This window comes from Tiliqua scincoides, chromosome 16, assembly GCF_035046505.1.
Source record: "Tiliqua scincoides isolate rTilSci1 chromosome 16, rTilSci1.hap2, whole genome shotgun sequence".
Taxonomy (NCBI): Eukaryota; Metazoa; Chordata; class Lepidosauria; order Squamata; family Scincidae; genus Tiliqua; species Tiliqua scincoides.
Window position 1 is genome coordinate 6732476 of NC_089836.1, and position 20499 is coordinate 6752974.

The window sequence follows — 20499 nt, forward strand, 5'->3', positions numbered from 1 at the left end:
CAGGGAACCTGGGGGGGAGGGGCTGAGAGGCATTTTGTGCGAAGTGGCACTTTCAGATTTTGCTTTGAGGAACAGCTATTTCTTTATTAAATCTTGAGGCCAATAAGACTCTGCTCACGCGCCTTTTCACCTTTTACTTTGCTTGTACACCGGTGTCAAAATGCAGGCCTGGTTGAGGACCCTGTAACTGGACAGTTAAATAAGAATGTTAAGAAGAAAAATAACTCTTTAATCATGTTTGGAACTTTCTGGGGTGGCAGAGAGGATGACTTTGGAAAGATGGAAATGAGATTTATTTTGCAGCTGTGTGTGTTTAAGAATATCCTATAAATGCATTTCCTTTCTCACTGGGGTGGGAGGGAAGCCTGTGATTTGTTACTGTTGGAAAGTTTTAACAATCAAAAAATTACACACACAAAATATATCTTATAAAACAAACATTTGTATCATCCAAATATGCTGTAGCTGAATGAAAGGCATATATTAAGCCTGTCAGAATATTGGGGCTTGGGTCAAAAGGAGATTGAAGATAAGCCAGTTACAGCAGAGACATCCTTGGGCTTGCAGTTGGGTGCACACTTACCTGACAGGGACATTCAGTGGATTTTAACTTCTGGGCAGACCTGTGAAGGGTGGTGGTTGTAGAGGCAGTCCTTGGCATGTCTTTTCAGAGATAAGCCCCACTGAATTCAGTGGAACTTACTCCCAGGTGAAATAGCCTCAGTGTGATAGAGCATATCAAATCTGACACCATATTGGATGGAATTTATCTGTTTTTCTCCTCCTTAATTGCACGTATGAGGTCATGTTTTCCCGGCTTGCGGTGTGTCCTGCTGTCATTTTAATAAGTTTAAAAGAAGAGTGGGGGAGTTCTTAATATATCTCCTGGGAGAGGGAAACAAATTTCCTGGTCCTCTTGTCCTCCCGTTCTAACATCTCGTCCAAACCAAATGACACCCCTCCTTCTCTCTTCCCTCTCCTTAGGCCAGCTCCGGAAGAAGCCCTCAAGTGGGGAGAATCGCTGGAAAAGTTGCTTCAGCATAAATGTAGGTGGCTCTAGCTGGCCTCTGGTTTGGGGCATGACTTAAGTCTTGCAAATGCCGTTAACTTCAAAAACGCCCACAGCTACTTCTGTAGCTGGACTCTAAATGGGACATGAGTGGAACTTCTGATTTAGTTTGTGTTTTTTTCCCTTTTTCAAAAAAGCAGCCGTGGGCGGCGGTAGGGATTTGTATTGCAGATGGTGGTGGAAGAACTGTCTGCCCCGTTGATTCTCTGGTGCCAGTTGCTTGCCTGGATCTTGGGGAGGAGAGGAAGGCTTGCACAGAAGTGCCTAAGCAGTCCCCCTCCCCTACAGCTAGCACAGCTTTGAGGGGGCATTTGGACTGGGGGCCCAGGGTGAGGGGGCAGGCATCCTTGTGCTCTGGCCTTGGTCCAAAACCTTCCCCTCTCCTGCTGCTGCTTTAGGGAAAAAAAGGGGAAAGCAGTTGGAAGCTTCACTTGCAGAATTTCCATTGTGCATGAGTTTAGCCCTCGCCTGTGTTCTTGTAGCTGTGCTCCTGTCTTCCATCCCTCCCTAAGCCCCCAAGCAGACATTTGTTTTTTTAATATCCTGCCCAGCTTCTTGCAGATAAAGCAGACAAAACTGTAAGGCACTGGCTGGAAATGGGGTTGGGAAGTCTAGGTTGCCTCAGAAGCCGCTGTTTCCTCCCCTGCCTTGGAACAGGGGTAGTAGGCTGTTCCTGGTCAAATGCACAGCTGGGTTAAGGTGGGGGAGGGTTCTGCTGCTGAGGTTCAACAGCTAAGGATGCTGTTGTGTCCCGTTTCTCCCCACCCCGCCGGTTCACTGGCCTCTGGAACGCAGGAGAAATGGCCTTGTCCAGAGATAAGGGGTCTCAATTGTCTCTGTCTCAAGGGATCTCTGTCTCAATTTCTAATGGGGTCTATCAGGCCCACTGGGATCTGCTATGACTATTAGAGGCTCTCCGAAGCTTGGGGCAGAAAGAGGCCTTTTCCAATATAGGTTTTGTTTTTTAAACTGTGGGGTGAACCTGGATATTTTCTGCATGCAAAACTTATCCCTCCCTCCCACTGAGCGGCTGAGGCCCTCCTGCAAACTTTCAGGGGCACCAGCCTGGATCAGATCTCTCCCTTTCCACCCCTGCCTTCTGAATTTCATCCAAGTGGATAGCTTGTTCCCCCAGAAATGTGCTGCTCCGGGCAAGAAGGTGTGTGCACCCACATAATATCTCCTGGTGGGGGGGGGATGGTCGCACACATTGGCATACACACGCCTGGTGTATAGCGGAGCTTAATCTTAAGTACTTTCCATCCCAACTAATCTGGTATTTTTAAAATCTGGTTTTGGTATATTTGTAAATTGCTCTTCCTACAAGAAAATTATAGCTAAGAATATTTATATGCCACTTTTCCACAAGAGTAGTTCACGAAGCCGTAAAATAAATCAAACGGTTCCCTGTTCCCAAAGAGCTCCCAATCTTAAACAACAACAACAAAAAATACAGAAGAGACCCCCGCAACAGCCACTGGAAAAGATGCCCTTCTGGGGTGACGAGGGCTATTGCTCTCCCCCTGCTAAATAAAAGAGGGCACCACTTTAAAATGTGCTTCTTTGCCACTGCCTAAGTTGTTTTACATTAGAAAACCCTAGGAGATACAGCAAATCGCAGCAGAAGAAAATTCCACTTCAGCCAAAGTCCTCCAGGTCTGTTGAAATAAGTCGGAACAAAACTCTGGCTAAAATCAATTAAAAGTCAAGCGGAACAGATGCCTTTTGAAGGATCACTGAAAATTAGTCAGTGGTGGGCAGTCTGATAGACCTCTTTTGGCAAGCATGGCATGGGTGTGGTACCATTGCCACGCAAACAAATCTGCGTGGGAGCAGGGCTCCAAAGATGGTGTAAAGGTTTGTGCAGGTGGGCTTGCTACGGGGTGGACGTGAGGGCTCCTCTTTGAATCAAGATGTGTTCCCTCTTTGGAGCTGCCTGGCTCCAGATTGCAAGTCAGCCGGTGTCTCCTTTTTCTCTCCTAGATGGCCTGGCAGCTTTCCGTGCCTTTCTGCTCACAGAGTTCAGCGAGGAGAACCTCGAGTTCTGGTTGGCATGTGAGGAGTTCAAGAAGGCCAAATCCCAGTCGAAGATGGCCTCGAAAGCCAAAAAGATATTTGCAGAATATATAGCTATCCAGTCCTTCAAGGAAGTAAGTAGAGTTATTGCTTGCTTTGGGGGAATGGAGGAGAGCGTTACTGTGTCCTTGGGGAGGGCAGGCCTTCAGGGTTGGCTGTGTAAACAAAGGAATAATTTCCCTTCTCTCACTCCCTGGAAAGGGGGTGGGAGAACCTGGCAATAGGATCCTGCCCAACGTAAGGAAATCAGGAGAGCTCTTCTGGCCAGACCAAACCCTCCATCTGGTCCAGTCTCTTGCTTTCTACAGTGGCCAACCAGCTATCTTTGGGAAGTCTGCAAGCAAGAGGTACAGGCCACAGCTCTCTCCTGCCAAGCTGCAGGTGTTGGAGATAGACTGCCCTGCAGTGTGGAGGGTCCAACATGAGCAATATTGGTCACTCCTTGGATCCATGGTGATGGATAACCAGAGCTTTTTGTGTGTGTGTCTGTTGCACTCCAGGTCAACCTGGACTCCTCCACACGGGAACACACCAAAGAGAATCTCCAGAACATCACTCGGAGCTGTTTTGACCTTGCCCAGAGGCGGATTTACGGTCTGATGGAGAAGGACTCGTATCCCCGCTTCTTGCGCTCGGAGCTGTACTTGGACCTTGTTAACCAGAAGAAGTCCAGCTCTCCGCTGTAGACAAGAGTTGGGCCTACTTCTCTAGGAAGACAGCTTTTTGGGGAAGTGTATGTTTACATATGTGTGTAGCGACTACCTTTTTGGTAGGGGCGACTGCCTTGTGTGCGCACGGAAGCCGTGTCTTCCCCCCGGAAGGAGCCGTGGCGGGACCAGGGTTGGAGAGCCAAGCGGCCTCGTGCCATCCCGCCCCAGGCGCCTGCATCTTCCCTCTGGTACGACAACGACGTCCCAGCAGCCAGGGCTGAGGGTCAGTGACACCACCAAACCACTGTGAAATTCAGAGCCAGCTGTCCCTCTGGAGGTGATGGGACTTGGAATGGGACCAGGTGGTTTTCGTGGGCAGGCAGGAGGATGCCAGCACTCCTTCCAAAGAGACGCTAACGAAAGGCCTGTGTTGGGGGGGGGAAGGAACAAGCACTCCTGTTCCTACAGAAGAAGAAAGGCCTCTCCCCTTTGACTCTCCCTTCTCACTAACAGCCGTGCAGTTCAGCTGGTTCTCTTCCTGTGCCCCCTCACTGCCTATTTCTAGGTTTATTTATTGAAATCTTCTAGCTGGATACTCAACAGCTGAGCACTTCTTGTCTCGGTTGAGGAGTGTTTGTTTTTTAATTTAAGTGCAATATATATAGATGTATATATTTGGGTGCGCGTCCTTCTTTTGCGTTTTCCTTCCTTCGGGAATCTTCCGGTGGAACGAATGTAAATTCTGAGTGTTTTCTGGTGTCTCTGATGTCTTGTCTTATTTCTTCCTCCCCACTTTCCACCCAGCAGCAGGCAGCTGGGAGATTTGTGGAAAAAGGGGGTGGGTGGGTGGGTTGGGGTGGGATGTATAGCGTACTCTTGCCATAGGGAACTTTGTACAGCTCAAACAAACTGTGTATACATTGGATGCTGTCTTTGCGCTGTTTGTGTCCTGCTGGGGTGTGCGAGAGGAGGGCATGTGTGGGTGTGTGGTCCGGAAAGGCCTAATTTTGGCCAGTCGCCCAGTTTACAATTCAAATCCCATCTCTGCGGTTAGTTAAGCTTTTTGGGGGGATGGGGGGATGTCATGGCTATTTAGGGTAAATAAAGACAATACAGTTTCCTTTGAGCTGCCTCTTTCTTCCTGCTTCTCTGCCCTGTTTAACTTCTCAGCGCCATCTATGTCCTCAGATAACTGTGCCCTGTCCTAGAGGAGGAGCTGTCAGCCTGAGCAAGCAAGTTTCCCTGGAGATCTGCATCTTCAATCTTCTCGACTCTGAATTTCCTGCTGGGACCATTGAACTTGTCCTAAAATGAGAGTTGTGGGGGTTCAAGCCTGCTTCTGAGTCACGCTGGCCATCCAAAGAGACCCTCTGTGGGTGTTGCTGTGTGTATATATTACTTGTGTCTAATGCAGTGGTATGGGGTGGATCCCCTATGAATGCTTAGACGCCTTCTCTCCTGTAGCATGAAGTGTCAGGGCTGGGGCCTGACATTGGGGAAGGAAAGTTCTGGGACAAAACGTCTTCCCTTCTCACAGGAGGGTCTCAGTCCTGCACCTAACATTCTCAGCTGGAGATTATTTGCATTTTGAAGGTCCCAGGATCCTCTGAAGAGCTGCAGCCACCCTTGGACTCATCCAACAGGGATTCTGGATCTCCTTCCTCACAGCAGCCTTGAAATTAAACTGTGTTCGTCCTCAAGTCACTCTCAAGCAGGAAATTCTGGGGAATTGCAGAACTCATTATATATGGAAACCGAAGTGAATAAAATATCACTTTGCAGGGAAGGAAAATTCCCATCTTTCCCTGAGAAGGGTGCAGCCCTGCTAATTTGTTTGATTCCCCTTTTGGCTTTGCCCTTTCATAACAGGCAGTTGTTTCCCAGGCCATAGTGAAACCACCTATGTGGTTTGGTAGGCCTAAGGGACAAGAATGATGCTGCATTGCTATCTGCAGGGTAGCACAAAAGAACGTGTCCTTAGGAAGCACTTGATGCCTCCAACGATAATTCAGTTTGCAGGTGCAATTCTTCGTGCTTCTTCAGGAGTAACCCCCCCCCCTTGCCAGGGGCAAATTCCTGACACTATAAATTGAGCTTTAGTGAGAGGAAGGGATCAATCCCCTCCTTAGGGTGCTCTCACAGTAGTGCTGAAGCTTCCCAGAATGACTCTCCCCTTTCGCTTGTTTCATTTGCGCAAACTGCAGGGGAAAACTTAATTCTGTTTTCCATTTCCTGATTGCAGTTTTTTTAAACAAATGCAGTGGGTTGCTGAGTCCCCTCTGATTAAATATGCTCAGTGGAAATCCCGTGACAAGGCACTCAAGCCCGTGTTCTATCCGAAAAGGAACTGTTTTACGGCCCACCAATTATGAGGATCTTGGAGTATCTCCCTGGCCTTAATTAGAGCAATGCTTGCTAATTGCTATCATTTCCTCCCCAGTTTGCTCATCTGGTGATCATACAGTCTGTTTTTCCTGTGGTGTCGATGTCTGAGAATACAGTGGTTGTGCCAGCATGCCTGAATGGGGGTGTGTGGGGGCACATGTGGGGTGGCTGGGATACAGATTTGACCTCTAAAAAGAATAGCAGAGCAGGTGTACAGCAGGGCACCCAAAGTCATCAAGGAGTTGTTCTCAGTTGGACAGGACCGGGACAAATGGGTTTAAATGGCAGCAAGAAAGATTTTGATTAAGCATTAGGAAGGCAGTCCTGATGGTACAAAGCGTTAGGCAATGGAGCAGTCTGCTTTGGACTCCATCGTTGGGGGGCTTTAAAAGCAGAGGCTGGGTATTGGAAATGCTATATTTGGGGATACCCTGCATTGGCTTTTATCAGTCCCTCCCAAATGTGATTCTAAGCTGTTGGGCACAGAAGGAAAAGTTGAAATACAATAGTTGGATCTGCTTAAAGTCAGAAGACATTTACAAAACCATGCAGCTGAGAGATTTTTCTGCTCTCTAACATTTGAATTTGGGGGGGAGGGGGTTCATCTAATTAGATGTGCTTGCAGGCGAAAGAAAATATTTTGGAGAGATTCCTCTTACTTCCAGGAAACCAACAAATCAAAAGATTTCTGATTGATCTGTGGAATGCAGTCTCGGGGGCTAGGTGGTGCCCCCCTTGGCCTGTTGTTGGTTGGCAACCTTCAGTCTCGAAAGGCTATGGTATAAGCCTATAGCACCCAGTATTCCCAGGCGGTCTCCCATCCAAGTACTAACCAGGCCTGACCCTGCTTAGCTTCCGAGATCAGACGAGATCGGGCGTGTGTAGGGTAACAGTTGCTGCCGCCTTGGCCTGTTCTGACTGGCCAAGGGTGGTTTTTATTTTTTTTATTGGCTGCAATAGCTGTATGGCACCCCCATGTTTGGAGGCAGTCTACCTCTCCATAGCAGGTGCTGGGGGTACAAATGGAGGAAGGGCTATTTGTGTTGGCCTGAAACAGGTTCAGGGGTGTGTGTTGCAATAAGTGGAGTTAAAAGCCATTGCAAGGAAGAGCCTCTGGCTTTGTAACCAATGCTGCTCTCCACTGAGTTAAGTAATTCTGGCTGCTACTACAGGGTGGCTTGGCTTTGGTGGCCTTTAGCCAGCAAAATTTCATGGCTGTTGCAGTTTTGGGCCAGCCAAGGTCACTTTTTGCAAGGCGAGAACTGGAGGCATTGTTTTGAAGGTTCTTTCCAGGCAGGTTAGAAGCAAATATTGTGTTCTGCAAAGTACATCTTATCCCCAAATCAGCAGGGAGACTGATGAAAAACATTTTACAGCATTGCAGAAAATGCCTTTTTGCCCAGTTTCTCATGGGGGTGTGTGTGTGTTTAATGCTATGTAATGGAACTTATAAAATGGTTGCATCCATCGTACTGAAGTTGGGGAGGCATGTGTTACAGGGGAAAACTCCAGGAAGGGGCTGAGGCTCCAAGGTTGAGTACAGAAGGCTACACTTCAAGTCCCTGATGTTGTTTGATGCAAAGAGTAGGGGGGCAGGCAATGAGAGAAACCCCTGAATTTGAGATGTTGGAGAGTGGCTGCCAGCCTGGGAAGGCGATTCTAGCCTAGATGGAATACCAAGGGATAGTGAGTCTTCAGTGATGGCAGGGAATCCTTTCCAGGAGCCCCCACGGATTCCAAAATCTGCAGATAATTAAATCCACTGGGGGGTGGGAAGTGTGCTAGAGGCCGCCCCACATCCTCAGAAGGCCTCCTGGAAACAACTGGAAGTGTGTTCTGAGGTATGGGGAATGTCGATCTTGCTGAGTTGGGTTGTTGACCCATCTAAGCCCAGTATTGTCAGCTCAGACCGGTTTCAGACAGAGGCTTTTTCTCAGGCCCAGGTGCTGCCAGGGGGTCAAAAAACCAGGCCCTTCTGCCTGCCCGGCAAGGTGCGCCACCACTGATTGACAGTGCTGATCCCTGTGCATGAGCCGGCCTGCCTGGAGCCCTGTAATCCAAGCCCAGAGCTGCTTGCTAAACAAGCCCGGCTGCCTGGTGGGGAGAAGAGGGGATGGGAAAAAAAGCTCTATTCTTTTTCCTGTGCTCAGCGCTCGCTCGGAAGCCTGTGGAAAACCTTGCATGCTCTCTGTCTGGCTAAGGGCCAGCTCGAAAGAAGAGGGAGAGGTGGTCCCTTTTGGAGCTGGTCCCTTTGAGTTGCCTACAGGGGGACTCAAAAGCAGGGTCAGGCTCTATAACCGGACACACTCATGGCTGCTGTTGGCTTGAGTGTGAACTACTCATCCATGGCACCCCCAAAAGAGGGTGTAATGGTTAGGGGTGTGTGCTCTGAGCCAGAGTCAAGTTCTGCTCCCTGGATTCAGGGAAGGAAATGGAGCTCCAGCAATGAAGTGGAGACCTGGGAAGGGTGCCTGCCTCCTTCTCTCAGATCTGCCCCCCCTTGCCCACAGCCAAAACGATAGACTCCTTGGACTTGTCCTGAAGTAGCCTCTGTTCAGTGATGTTGTCCAGAGAGGACTGTTTTGCTGACCACCTGGCCCTCCTTTCCTGCCCAGGTGGGCCGGAGTGGCCAAACAGGCCCAGGTCTATTGTTCTTTGGATTCCGGCAGAAGGAGGCAAAGCAAGGCACAAACCACCTGGCCGCTGCAGCTTTTCTGTCCCTGCAATGTCTTGCAGGGGAGCTCCAGGTGCAAAACGAGGGGACCTTCCTCATCCCAAGAGATGCTCTTCAGGCCACAGGTGTCAAACCCGTTTCATGCAGAGAGCCAAAGCTGAGCATTCACGGTGCCTGCTGTGGGCCGGGAGTGACATCATGAAGCAGGAAGTGACATCATGAAGCAGGAAATGGCCAGAAAGAAACAGTTTCTCACACAGAAATTCATTTGCTACAAATGACAGGGGGTGAAAAACGTGCAAAGCTTGTCCATAATTTCACGTTATCACGTTGGGAGAACCCAATTATAATGGGGGAGGGGTGGCAGATAAATTGCTTCTGGGGGCTACAGTTGGACCACAGGCCTTATGTTTAACACCCCTGCTTCTAGGCCTCTACTCTCCTCGGCACTTCCTTTTGCAAAGACAGGAAGTGGAGAGGAGAGCATCCTAGCAGGCAGGAACCACTGCAACTGCTGTAGTGGTTCATGTGTACAATACACATGCAAAGTGTGTGTCTGTGTATATGTGAGCAGGGAAGCAAGCCCTGGTTCTGCCTGGAGAACCCCCTCCCCTCAGGAAGTGACCTGACCGGCCTGCCTGAACTTCCCAGATGCCAAGGACTGACCCTGTCGTGGAGACCCCCGAGAAGCCCAGGTAAGCTCAACCCTCCCCATTTTGTGAAGTGGCATTTATGTTTGTCTCTTCCTTGGAGGGTCGCTCAGTAAGTACTGCCCCACAATCCCAACTGCCCTGCCAGCTTTCAGATTTATTAGTTACATTGTTATACGACCCTTCCTCCAAGTGACTCAAGGGGGGGTGTCCATGATTCCTTCCCTCCTTTTGTCCTCACAACAACCCTGCAAGGTAGGTGAGGCTGAGAAAGGGGGAGTGACTGGCCCAAAGTCACCCAGGAAGGCCGAGTGGGGATTTGAACCTGGATCTTTCAGGTCTGACCCCAATTCCCCAATCCCTACACCAGCCTGGTTCTCGTGAGTACATTAACACGCATTTCTCCAAAGCCTGAACATTTACAGGACTCCAGCAAATTCTGAATCATGAGTGCATCTGTGTATGTCAATGGTGGGGGGGGAGGGGAGACCTACCAGGAATTGGCAACAGGAAAAAAGGGTGGGTGGTTTGCTTCCTGCATTTTTCCATTGTGAATTGTCTGATGAGCGTTTTCAGATCCGGAGCTCTTTGTAGGCTCCAGTGCAATCTGTGCTTCTTCCGTATAAACCCAGAGAAAGGGTTAGTGGTGAAGGGTGATGAAACAGGAAGATGTGATGCATGGTTGGGGGGGGGAGGTCTGCGAAGTGTTAAACACTTGTTGAGCAGATGCTGTGTTGGACGAAGTGGAATTAGTGGTCCAGACAAAAATCTTTAAATTAGGTGGAGATCTCTTGGTAGATCTCTGCATGATTCGTAGTAGACTAGCAAGGGTTTTAGACTCCTAGCAGTAAATAAAATTGTGCGTAGAAGATACTCGCTGTCATTGCTAGCCCTGTACTCAGGATTTCTCTTTTGGCCTCAGTGTTTCTCACCGGTAAAATTGGAATATTCATTGCTTGCCTTCAGGTCTTTGTGCTGCTCAATATGAGACCCTAATAATTAGAACCCCTGATCTGTGGTTACTCTGGTGTAGATTTGTCCTTGTGTATGCAAGTGTGTATGGGGCATTTTGGTAGGCCACTGTGAGACACAGGAAGCTGGACTAGATGGGCCTATGGCCTGACACAGCAGGGCTGTTCTTACGTCCTTAAATCACTCCATGGTGTGTCACATGGGGTGCTTTGGCTGATTGCGGCTAAGGGTTGAAGCCTAAACTGATGATGTCACTTCTAGCCGTGACATCACTTCCAGTGGGTCCCGACATATTGTCAATCTCAGAAGTGGATCCTGGTGCAAAAAAAGTTTGAGAACCATTGGCCTAAGGGAATTAGACCTGTAACCTGTACTTAACACTTATAGGCTTTGCTTGCTCGCTTCCCCCCAGCAATAATCATTTCTATAGCATGCAGATATACCTCCCCACTGCTGGCGTGTATGCCTGACCTTCCCCAGAGCTCTGATGGGTATCTGATTAGCACAGAGAAACCCCCAAACACCTCCCTACCATCATAGAAAGTTTCTTTATACAGGGTCTGAACTTTTGATCCACTCAGGATTACCACCTCTGACTGTCAGTGTTTCTCCCAGGTTTTAGAGAGTAAGCTTTTCAGAGGGGCTAACAGAGATTGAAACTGGGCCTGGCTGTGTGCAAAGCAGATGCAGTGGCTTCTACCTCCTTGGCACCCATTTGGAGAGAGCACCAATCACCCATTCTGGCCCACTCACTTGACAAATCAGTAGCCCGCCTGGGCTCAGAACAGAAACCTGCACAGGCTGCAAAGAAGAGTCTCTCTTTTGCTCAGCAGATGGGACAAATATGTGTGTGAAGAGTTTAGTTTAGGGAGGACGAGGAGGGGAAAAGGTTTCTTGCAGGATCCAGCCCAATGCTACATGTGCTCATGTAGTGTTAATTGCGATGGCACAGACTCCCCCCCCCCATTCATTCAAGCATCTCTTTTAATGCTCATTCAGAGCTTTTGATGATTCAGGATCACAGCAAAACAGCATCCTGCCAGAGTGAGGGAGTGAATTCATACATATTTTGGCGCTGAGGTCACCCTTGGCAGTGTCCAGGGCTAGGGGAGATGGTGCTGCAATTTTGTCTACCCAAAAAAAGCAACCACCCCCTTTTCCAGGAGTGAGAGGGGGAAAAAAAATATAAAGGATTCTGAAGCAGTGCCCAAATCATTTTTTCCCCAAACAAATGTAGAATGAGGCTTTTGAGAAAGGAGTCACTCTTTTTTGTACGGTTGACTTCAGAGTTTCCTATCTCGGGATCATGTAAGGCTTGTCCTGGACACGGAATGAAGCCATATAATTTTGCATGTGTCTGAAAATAGGATGGCGGAAGCCACAGCTTTGGCCTGGAGGCTATTCTCAAGGACCGGAACGCACTGCTGGCTGGCAGAGGGGGGCTTTCGTACCCTTCCGTAATGGTCCTTCCTGATGGTTGGGGAGTTTGGGGGCTCCCTTCATGCTGTAACGCCTGGGCTCCTGGCCCCATTCCTTGGTTAGGGGAGGGTGCAGCTTGACGGCACACAGGATTGGTTACTGAGGTGCCCTCAGTGCATCAGACGTGGGTGTCTCTCTGTGTTTTGGAATGAGACACCCCTCTGAACTTGGGAATGAGGACCTACACCCCTGTCGGATAGAAAGGGGGCTGCTGTTAAAAGTGTGTGCAACCCTGGTGCACATCACCACCCCCAGACCCAAATAGTCTCATCCTCCAGATCTCCCGGATGCTGTATCATAAGATCCACATGAAACCAGGGCACGGAAAAGGAGCAGGTGGTTCAATGCCGGTGGCCCCATTCATGAACAAATGGGGTCATACCAGCCTCCATTCGCCTCTGTGTCCCCTCAGGTGACCATGGCCCTGCTTACTTATTGTCACCCCTCCAGGGCAATAACCAAGCAGAATGAGGAAATGGTGAGCAAGCCCCTTCCCTGTCTTTTTGTTCTCCAGGAGAGCCTTGTTAGGGAGGCTGAGTCTCCAGCAAACAATGTGCCCCTTCATGGGAGACAATAGGCCCATTGAGTTCTCCTGGCTGCATTCACAAGGTTCCCAAAAAAAGATGTTAATGGGAATTCAGTTGGCTCAGCCAGTTAAAAAGAGGCCTTTCCAAACCGCAGATCTATTCTGGGCCTGGCTGGGAACGCTGGAGCAGGCGCTCATCTCAGGGGGCGTATGTGGGACCCCTTGGTGTGCATATGACTGTGTCAGGGCCATGCATGCTCCAGAGAGCCTGGCAGAGCGAAGGCTCTGAGATGGTGCAGGATCAGAGGCTGGCATTGCAGGGGACTCCAGTTGACAACCACCCACTAAAGAGGATTGTGCAACCCTCTGTTCCACCACCCTCTCTGGTGCTTGAAGACGCCCAGTCCAACGTGGACCAGCCAGGATGTTTGGGACTCAAGTCTAGCTGATGCAGGTGGCCATGTTTTCTAAATAGTATCTTGCCCCCATGTGTGCGAGATGTTATAGGGTGGATCTCCTGCATTTGGTGGCCTTGGGGCTGTACTCTGAGTTTCCTCTGTACTTTTTTGAGTGTGCATGTGTGCATGGGGTCATCTTTGCATAGGTGCCAGGGTCCACCAACCACTCCTTCCTTTTTTTGAGCTCCTCCCGGGAGGATTAAGTTCAGCTCTTTCCCCCCATAATGTCCCAGGCCATACAGCAATACCTGGCACTTTTGACTCGTTAGGGACTAGAGTGTGGATGAAAGTCCAAAATGGATGAATGTATCATTTCCCTGCCCCCGCCCCTAGGAAGGATGGATGGTCCCGTCAATGTGACGGGACCTACAATGCTGTTGTGATTTTGTAAAGCAAGTTTCTAGTCCTCATGCCTGAAAGCGTGTGGCCAGTCCTTACAAACATCTCGGGTACCAAAGCGGTGGTTGAATGAGCTCCCTGGCCAAGTGTGATGATTCCCTCTCCTTCCAGCTGTTTGGAAAAGTTCCTGCCTGTGGGGGTCTGTGTTATGAAAACACAGGGCTGCAGTTCTTTTCCAGACAATAGCCGCAGGGCTAAAAATAGCAAGAGGAAGTCGAGGAACCGGAGCCCTGCTATGGGGCAGGGCTGGAAGCAGACGGATTCGGAGGCTGGCAAATGGTCAGTCCAGGCCCTGGCAAATGGGCAGCTCGAGAATCCTCCTGTCCTGGAAGAGATTCAGGGAATGCAGAAGGAGATTTATTTCCTGTTGTCCCCGTGGATGTTTCCTCTTAGCAAGGGAAAGACTAAAGCATTCCAGACTTTTTAGTTGAGGAAAAAGTCAGCAACAAAGGGAGGTCTCAATAGAGCTGCTTTGAAACGAGGCCTGGTGCTGAGAGACTGAATCTCTATTGCCCCCCCTCTGAATTGCCCCATGAAATCGGTTGGCGGGAGAAAGAAAGTTACATCTGTCTTTAAATTTGCAGAAGTTTATTTGTGGAACCCTCTGCTACAAGATGTGATGAGGGCCAATTGCTTTAAAAGGGGATTGCAGACACGTTTGTGGATGGGGAGGAATTAATCGGTACTCTTTAGCTGTGACGGTTGTGTGGAACCTTCATGCTCCAAAGGAGTACATCTCTGAATATCAGTTTTGGGTGGGTGGAACACCAGGGCAGGACTGTCGCCTTTCTGCCTTATTGTGGGTTCTACATATGGCCACTGTGGGAAGGAGAATGTTGGGCTAGGTGGAGCTTAGATCAGATCCAGCAGAGCTCTCATTCTCATACCATTGATGGATAAGATTAGAGCACCCATGCTCAGAGGCAGTTGACTTCAGAAGACCAACCATTGGGGACATAAAGTTAGCTTTTGTTTTTTACAAATAAGTTTGTTGTCCTTACAATGGTGCAGGGAAGCCAGGAGAGAAGTGAGCATTGCCCAGTGCCAATTAAGAGCTCACTGGAACGGAGCTGGGTTATGCCTGCGTTGGGGACGGACGGGCGGGCGGACAATGTTGACGTCTGTAGAACTTGCCCTTCATCATGGCTTGTGGGAATATGACAAGCGCTGCAAAAATCTTGCCTTGGATTTTGCACAGTGTACTTGGTTCTTGGTGCCACATAGTGGCTAAGAGGTTGTAGAGATCTTGGTTGGCATCGCTCCTTTGCCATCACCTCGTGCACGAATCCTCGGTCTTCTCCACCTGCGATCTGGGGATAATAATGCATCCAGTACTGACCTTGCATGATGGTTGTAAAGACAGCACCCAGAATAATAGACATGATTTCTGTTGCCCGCTCAGAAAACGCCATCCAAATGCAACGTGATGCTGTTGGCATCATAACTGAGAGGAAGTTGAGCAGACTGTCCAAGGAAAGTGGCCTGTCCGCTCCTCCATCCTGCTCCACACCATTGAATTAGCATTCCTGTTTCATCGTCCTCCGAGGTCCCGGCTTTCAGCAGCCTCAGGAAGTTGTCAGCGCCTCCCGTTTGGAGTGGCTTAAAATATCAGAGAGGAAACTGAGCCAAAGATAACTCTGACCCCAAAGGCTTTTGCCTTGTGTTCTGCTCAGAGTGTGGCACAAGTGCATGTGTGTGTGTGTGTGTGTCAAGGGCCTTGAACCCAAGGCCCCTCTTCCAACTTGTTGGAATGTGTGCTCTGCAAACCACGGCTTCCTTGCTTGGGCCAAAGAAAACAGAGCTGGACAAACCATGTCCTCAAAACCTTTGTTTTGTTTGGGTACCTTGTGGATGTGTGACGCTGCTTCTCCTACGCGGGTGGGGTGCAAGGTGTGGGTTTTGGCCAGCGCGTTAGAGCAGCGTTTCTCAATGTTTGTCCCACGCTATGCCACTCCACATGGTTCACCTAAAAACATAAGAACAGCCCCGCTGGATCAGGCCATAGGCCCATCTAGTCCAGCTTCCTGTAACTCACAGCGGCCCACCAAATGCCCCAGGGAGCACACCAGATCACAAGAGACCTGCATTCTCACGTAGCCTATTTCTAAATTCACCTATTGGAAGTACCACCAGAAGTAACTGGCCACGATCTCTAGTTATTTCTGGATAGGGAGGCCAAATGCAACATGACAAAGCCAGTAAAGAGGCTCAGGGCGGACAGGAGGGCTTTTCTGAGCATGCAGAAAGTGCGCTCTGGAGCTTTGCCTGCCAAACCGAGCTTCCTACTGCTGCTTGCCACGTTGCGTTGCTGATCTCTCTGCAAGGCAGCGGGGGGGTCTGGGGGTCCCACAAATACCACTGGATGGCACCTTAATTACTGCAAGTGATATGAGTACCACTGGTTGAGAAACGCTGGTTTAGACGGCTTTGAAAGTGGGTTGGAGGAGTGGTCTGCCAATGGCAACTGGTCACGTGGACTGAGAACCGAGCATCCATGTTCAGAGACAGTCTATTTCTGAATAACGGTTGTAGCTGGGGAGCAAACAGCAGGGACTGGCTGTCTCTGTCGGCTGCTGAACCTGCCCTCCTCGAGGCCCTGGGTTGGCTGGAAAGGCAGAAGCAAGCCAACCTTGTGATAATGGGGACAACCCAGTGAATGTGTCCATCTGTTGCCCCAGTAGCTGTGGGAAGCCTTATTGAGTTATCTGTGTGAATGGAAGAGCAAACAATGCACCCCCCTCTCTCTCTCTCTCTCTCTCTCTCTCTCTCTCTCTCTGTGTGTGTGTGTGTGTGTGTGTGTGTGTGTCTAGCAGCCTTTCTCTGTTTTAGGGCAGGACCTCTTGCCAAAGCTCTCCTGGGTCATGGCCGATAAACTCTTTTGTGATGGATCAGCTGGTTGATGGAGGCCATCTGCTTCCTGCAAATTTGGGAAAGGACCCCCTGTGGGTTTGTGGAGGGTGGTATTAAAATGTGGCAAAGAAATGAAATACAGCCAAAATAAATCTACCTCCCTGTAGTTTCAACCCATCAGTTTTAATTTTGCCCCCATGAGCCACTGAGTTCCACATGCTGAAGTTTAGTAATGGCAGTGAATGGGGACTGGAGCGCAGTGCCAAATGCTTCCTGGGCAAGACGGGGCTTGCCCTCAATTCCTTTTGCCTGGAGCGGCCAGGGATTAAACCGGAGACCTTTTGCATGGGCTTTGCGATGGGCTGTGGCCTCTGGGACACCTGCTTTCAAAGCCTGATGGGAGACGGAGGGCCTCCCTAGTTGTTTACCTGCCTTCCAGGTAGACTGCCTCTGTATGTGGAGGTTTTCTTTTAACTGGCATGCTCCAGAGTCAGGAAGCAAAGTAATGTCTTCAGGGCATTAGCGCAATCGTTTTCTGTTCTGTTCCATTCATGTTGGTGATGGTTACCACATCCTGTGGTGATGAATTTCCATGAGCTGATGCCGGAATGTGGGAATTCTTCCTTTTCTGACCTGAATCTGCCAGTCAGTTTCATTGGGTAACCCTAAATAACAGCCTTGCAAAAGAGGGGAAAAAAAATCTGTCGCCACTTCCCCCCCATACTGTTCATAACTTTGTCAACCTCTACCACATTCCCCTTGCAGTTTTGCTAACCTAACAAGCCCCAGATGTTTTTGCCTTCCCCTGCAGCTCTAGACCCTTCAGTTTCTCCCAAGTCCCCGTTTGCATGTCTTCCACCAGTGTGAATGATGCTTCCATGTGATTTGACCCCCACACTGCAGGAGCACATGTGTGAACAACATGTGATGTGGGCTGGGGCAATTGCATGAAATTTTCCCATGCGCCTGGTATTCTGATGGAAGGGAGGGTGGATGCCAATTTGAGTGGGAAAGATCCAAGCCATTGACATTGACACTGTCAGCCTGGGGGATCAGGTGCATGAAATCTGCATGTGCATTAGCATGTGCAAAGGGGCTTAGATGAAGCCAGCTATGGAGGACAGGAACAGAGGTGTCCTGTCACCTTAAAGGCATCCACACTCCTTGAGTGCTTGAGGAGTTTGCTTTAGATGTTGGAGGAAGGTCATCCTGCGGTCAGGAGACAGAATACATTGGTACCACGAGACAGGCTTGAGTCCCAAATCCAAAGCAACAAGTGGCGCCTGGGAGTGGATTCCGGGTGCCCACAGTGGTCTGGGAAAAGTTGGGCCGCAATTCTGGATCAACCACTAATGATAGAGAAGGTGGCTGGGAATGGAGTCCTCGGGGCCTGGTTGGCACGGCCTTTTTGCCCACAGAGATGCTCTTGATGCTGGCCAGCGACATTTAGAGCAGCCAGCCAGAGGCTGTGGGAGTTGGCTTGGAAGGAGGCCTGGATGGAGGCCTGGATGTAACAGCAAGAGATTTCCTTTTTGCAATCATCTAGTCTGGTTTCTGCTTCACGGATCAATCTATCCCTTCACCCAACCCTGCCCTAAATGGTCACCTCTGACATAGGAGACTGGGTGGCTTCAGTGAGTGTCTGTTGGTCACGACTAGGCAGGGCTAAGGAAGGAAGAGGTGGCTGGTACTAGTTGCTTTCCAGAGGGATGGAGAGGTCACATGGGGAGCCGAAGGTGGCAACCAGGAGCCACACATGGGTGGCAAACGTGGGAGGGAGTGAAAGAAGGAAAAATGGTGTGGGAGACGGCGGCTTGGGAATGCTGCAACATCTAACCCAGTGCTCTCTAAGCGAATCCTCTCTGACTGATTTGATTCTTCTGCCTCCCATCAGCTGAGAGCCCCATTTTGTCCAAGGTGCCCCAGAAGGAGATATTTCATGCCTGTCCCACAAGTGATTTTTCTCAAGGTAAGCATCACCGAGGCTGGAACTCTGAGAAGCCAGGACAGAGGGTGTGTCAGCCCCAGGCAGTCACTCCAGCCAGTGCAGGCTGTTTGCAAACCCTTCACCCCAGCTGGGGTTCATTTATAGCTGCCAGTGACTGGCTGGAAGGGCAGGGATTGGGCTTGCCTTGAGTCCCTCCCTGGGGTGTGTGTGTGTGTGTTTCATTCCTAGGCAGGCCAGCCAGAGAGTGTTCCCAGCTGCCTGGGCTGCAATCTGGAGCAAGTGTGGCTCGGCTGTTGTGGCTGCAGCCCCTGCACGCACCCTTGTGTAGAATAACAAAACACAGGCCTACAAGAGTGTGCGATTCCACTCCAGCAGGGAAGGGAAGCCCAGAGGGAGAGAAACAGAGAGATGATACCACTTCTCTGTGGTGGGAAAAGAGAGAGGTCTTAGAAAGCCAAACCCAAGAGTCCCAAGCCAGAGACAGAAAGCAACAGAGATTTGGTGTACGTCATCTTGTTTTGTGGCAAATCTGGTTCCTAGGCAAGTTTTGTGTGTGTGTGTCCAGTGCCAACTCTTGAGTTTTCCAACTGGGTAGCTGGTGACAGTGCTGGGGATGGGTGATGGGTGAAGCGGCCCTTCAGGACTTCCGTCAGTTCCTGAGTCGTAACCTGGCAAGGACAAAATCCTGCATCCTTTATGCCTGGATCCTGTCCTTTACAACTGGACTGATGTTGGCATTGGGCACACAGAATGCCATCTGGGGCAACCCTGTATACTTTTGCTTCCCTGTCTGGGTTTTGTCTGGGAAATATGGCAAATCCCTGTGAGATTTGCTCACAGGTATACTGGCCTTGAATACAGAGTTTCTACCTGCCCATCCCGACAAAGAGCCAGGGATAGCTCTCTCCTCCTCCTCCTAGAACTTGTCCCATCTCCTTTTCAAGCTATCTACATGAATGGCCGTCGCCACTTCCCAGGGCAGCAAAATCTGTGAATGGGTTCCTACGGTAGGAAACTGGGGCCTGGCTTCTGGACTGGCAGGGGTCTGGCTTCCTATACCCTCGGAATCGGGCTCTCTTGCAAATCCCAGGCAGGAGATGTGGGTCAGCAAACTTGCAGGCTTATTCTCCAAAATGCTATAGGGCTGTGCCACCTTGTGTTGGGCAGTGTTCACTGCAGCTACTGCATTTGTGAGGGGTTTTCAACTGCTTGCCACTTGATTGCCTTCAGCTTGGTTGTCTGCCCCCTGGGGCTCTTTGCCCACACTGGGAGCACCGGTTTCAACTGAACTCCCCCCCGCCCACGGCGGTCTCTTTCTCTAGCAGCCTGGAATTAAATCACTCACCTGCACTTCTTGTGCCACGCTGTTTGCTCAAGGAACCTGGCACAACACAGCCCTCTCTGGGACGGGCGGCCTCCTAGCTCAAGGTGACCATCGGTCACGCACTCCTCTCTCCTGAGATCTTGCCAGCCAGCTGGCCCAGCTTTTGCAGGCATGTCCCACAGAGAAAGGAGCGAGGATGTGGCGAGATTACAAGGTCTTTTGTGTCCCCAGCAGGGCAGTTTTGAGTAGTTTGGTGTGCATGTCCGCCTGTCTATGCTTGCGAGCACTGCTTCCACCTCTGGTCCCAAGACTTCGCTTCAAGTATGTAAGCTGAAGTCCAAGGATGCCTTCAGCCGGCGATCAGGTGCCAGCCTGTCACTTAAGGTGGGACAGAGTGAAGGAATGTGGGGGGCATATGAACCCCACTTTTCCAGTTGCTGTGCCCCCAAAGGACAAGCCGATCCATCCATCCTCCCAGCTTTCCTCCAATGAACCCAGGATGGCGTAGATGGTCCTGTCAACCCCCCCCCCCCCAATTTATCTTTGCAACATCCTCTGGGGTAGAGGCAGATGGGGCAGAATGGCAGTGAGCTCAGCAGGGATTTGAAGCCAGGAGTCTAGGACTCCCCCAGCTGGAGTCTAACTACTGTACCACGCTGCCAGTCATGCTGTTTGCGGAATAGTTAGTCCTGGGGAAACAGCCAGGTTGGTTTGGGGAATGATGGTCCTGCAATGCCTGGTCAATGAGCTAATTTTGGCAGAAAGAAAACGGAGCCCCGATTGGGCCAAGGCCCGGGGTTGTTCTGCGTAAAACCACACCAGCGACTTTTAAAGGTTTGGCATCTTTTAAAAGCCCAAATCATGTAACTGCCTCCCCCCCCCCCAAATTAAGATGAAGTAACTCGCAAGCCTTGAAATTCCTCCCAATGGCTGGTTTCCCTGCAGGAGGTGAAGCTGAATAGGCGAAAAAAAATCCTTCCTGCTGGTTGAGGAATTGCTAAAAATAGACTGGGGGATTCTAATTTTAAACTCCTCTCGC

The 20499-nt window shown here is 50.1% G+C and overlaps 1 protein-coding gene and 1 pseudogene across 6 annotated transcripts in view; one reads left to right on the plus strand and one right to left on the minus strand.

Annotated features, from left to right (window-relative positions):
- The window catches only part of RGS3 (regulator of G protein signaling 3), a 52752-nt gene extending 48285 nt beyond the window's left edge, over positions 1-4467 (plus strand). For all 6 annotated transcript variants that reach the window (XM_066610777.1, XM_066610778.1, XM_066610779.1 and 3 more), the window contains 3 exons: positions 985-1046; positions 3053-3219; positions 3646-4467. In XM_066610777.1, coding sequence (XP_066466874.1) covers positions 985-1046; positions 3053-3219; positions 3646-3831 — 415 coding nt within the window. In that variant the 3' untranslated portion in view covers positions 3832-4467. The remainder of the gene's footprint in view (positions 1-984; positions 1047-3052; positions 3220-3645) is intronic.
- A 2497-nt stretch (positions 4468-6964) lies between these two features.
- On the minus strand, positions 6965-7084 carry LOC136635678 (5S ribosomal RNA; annotated as a pseudogene).
- Positions 7085-20499: the final 13415 nt, after the last annotated feature.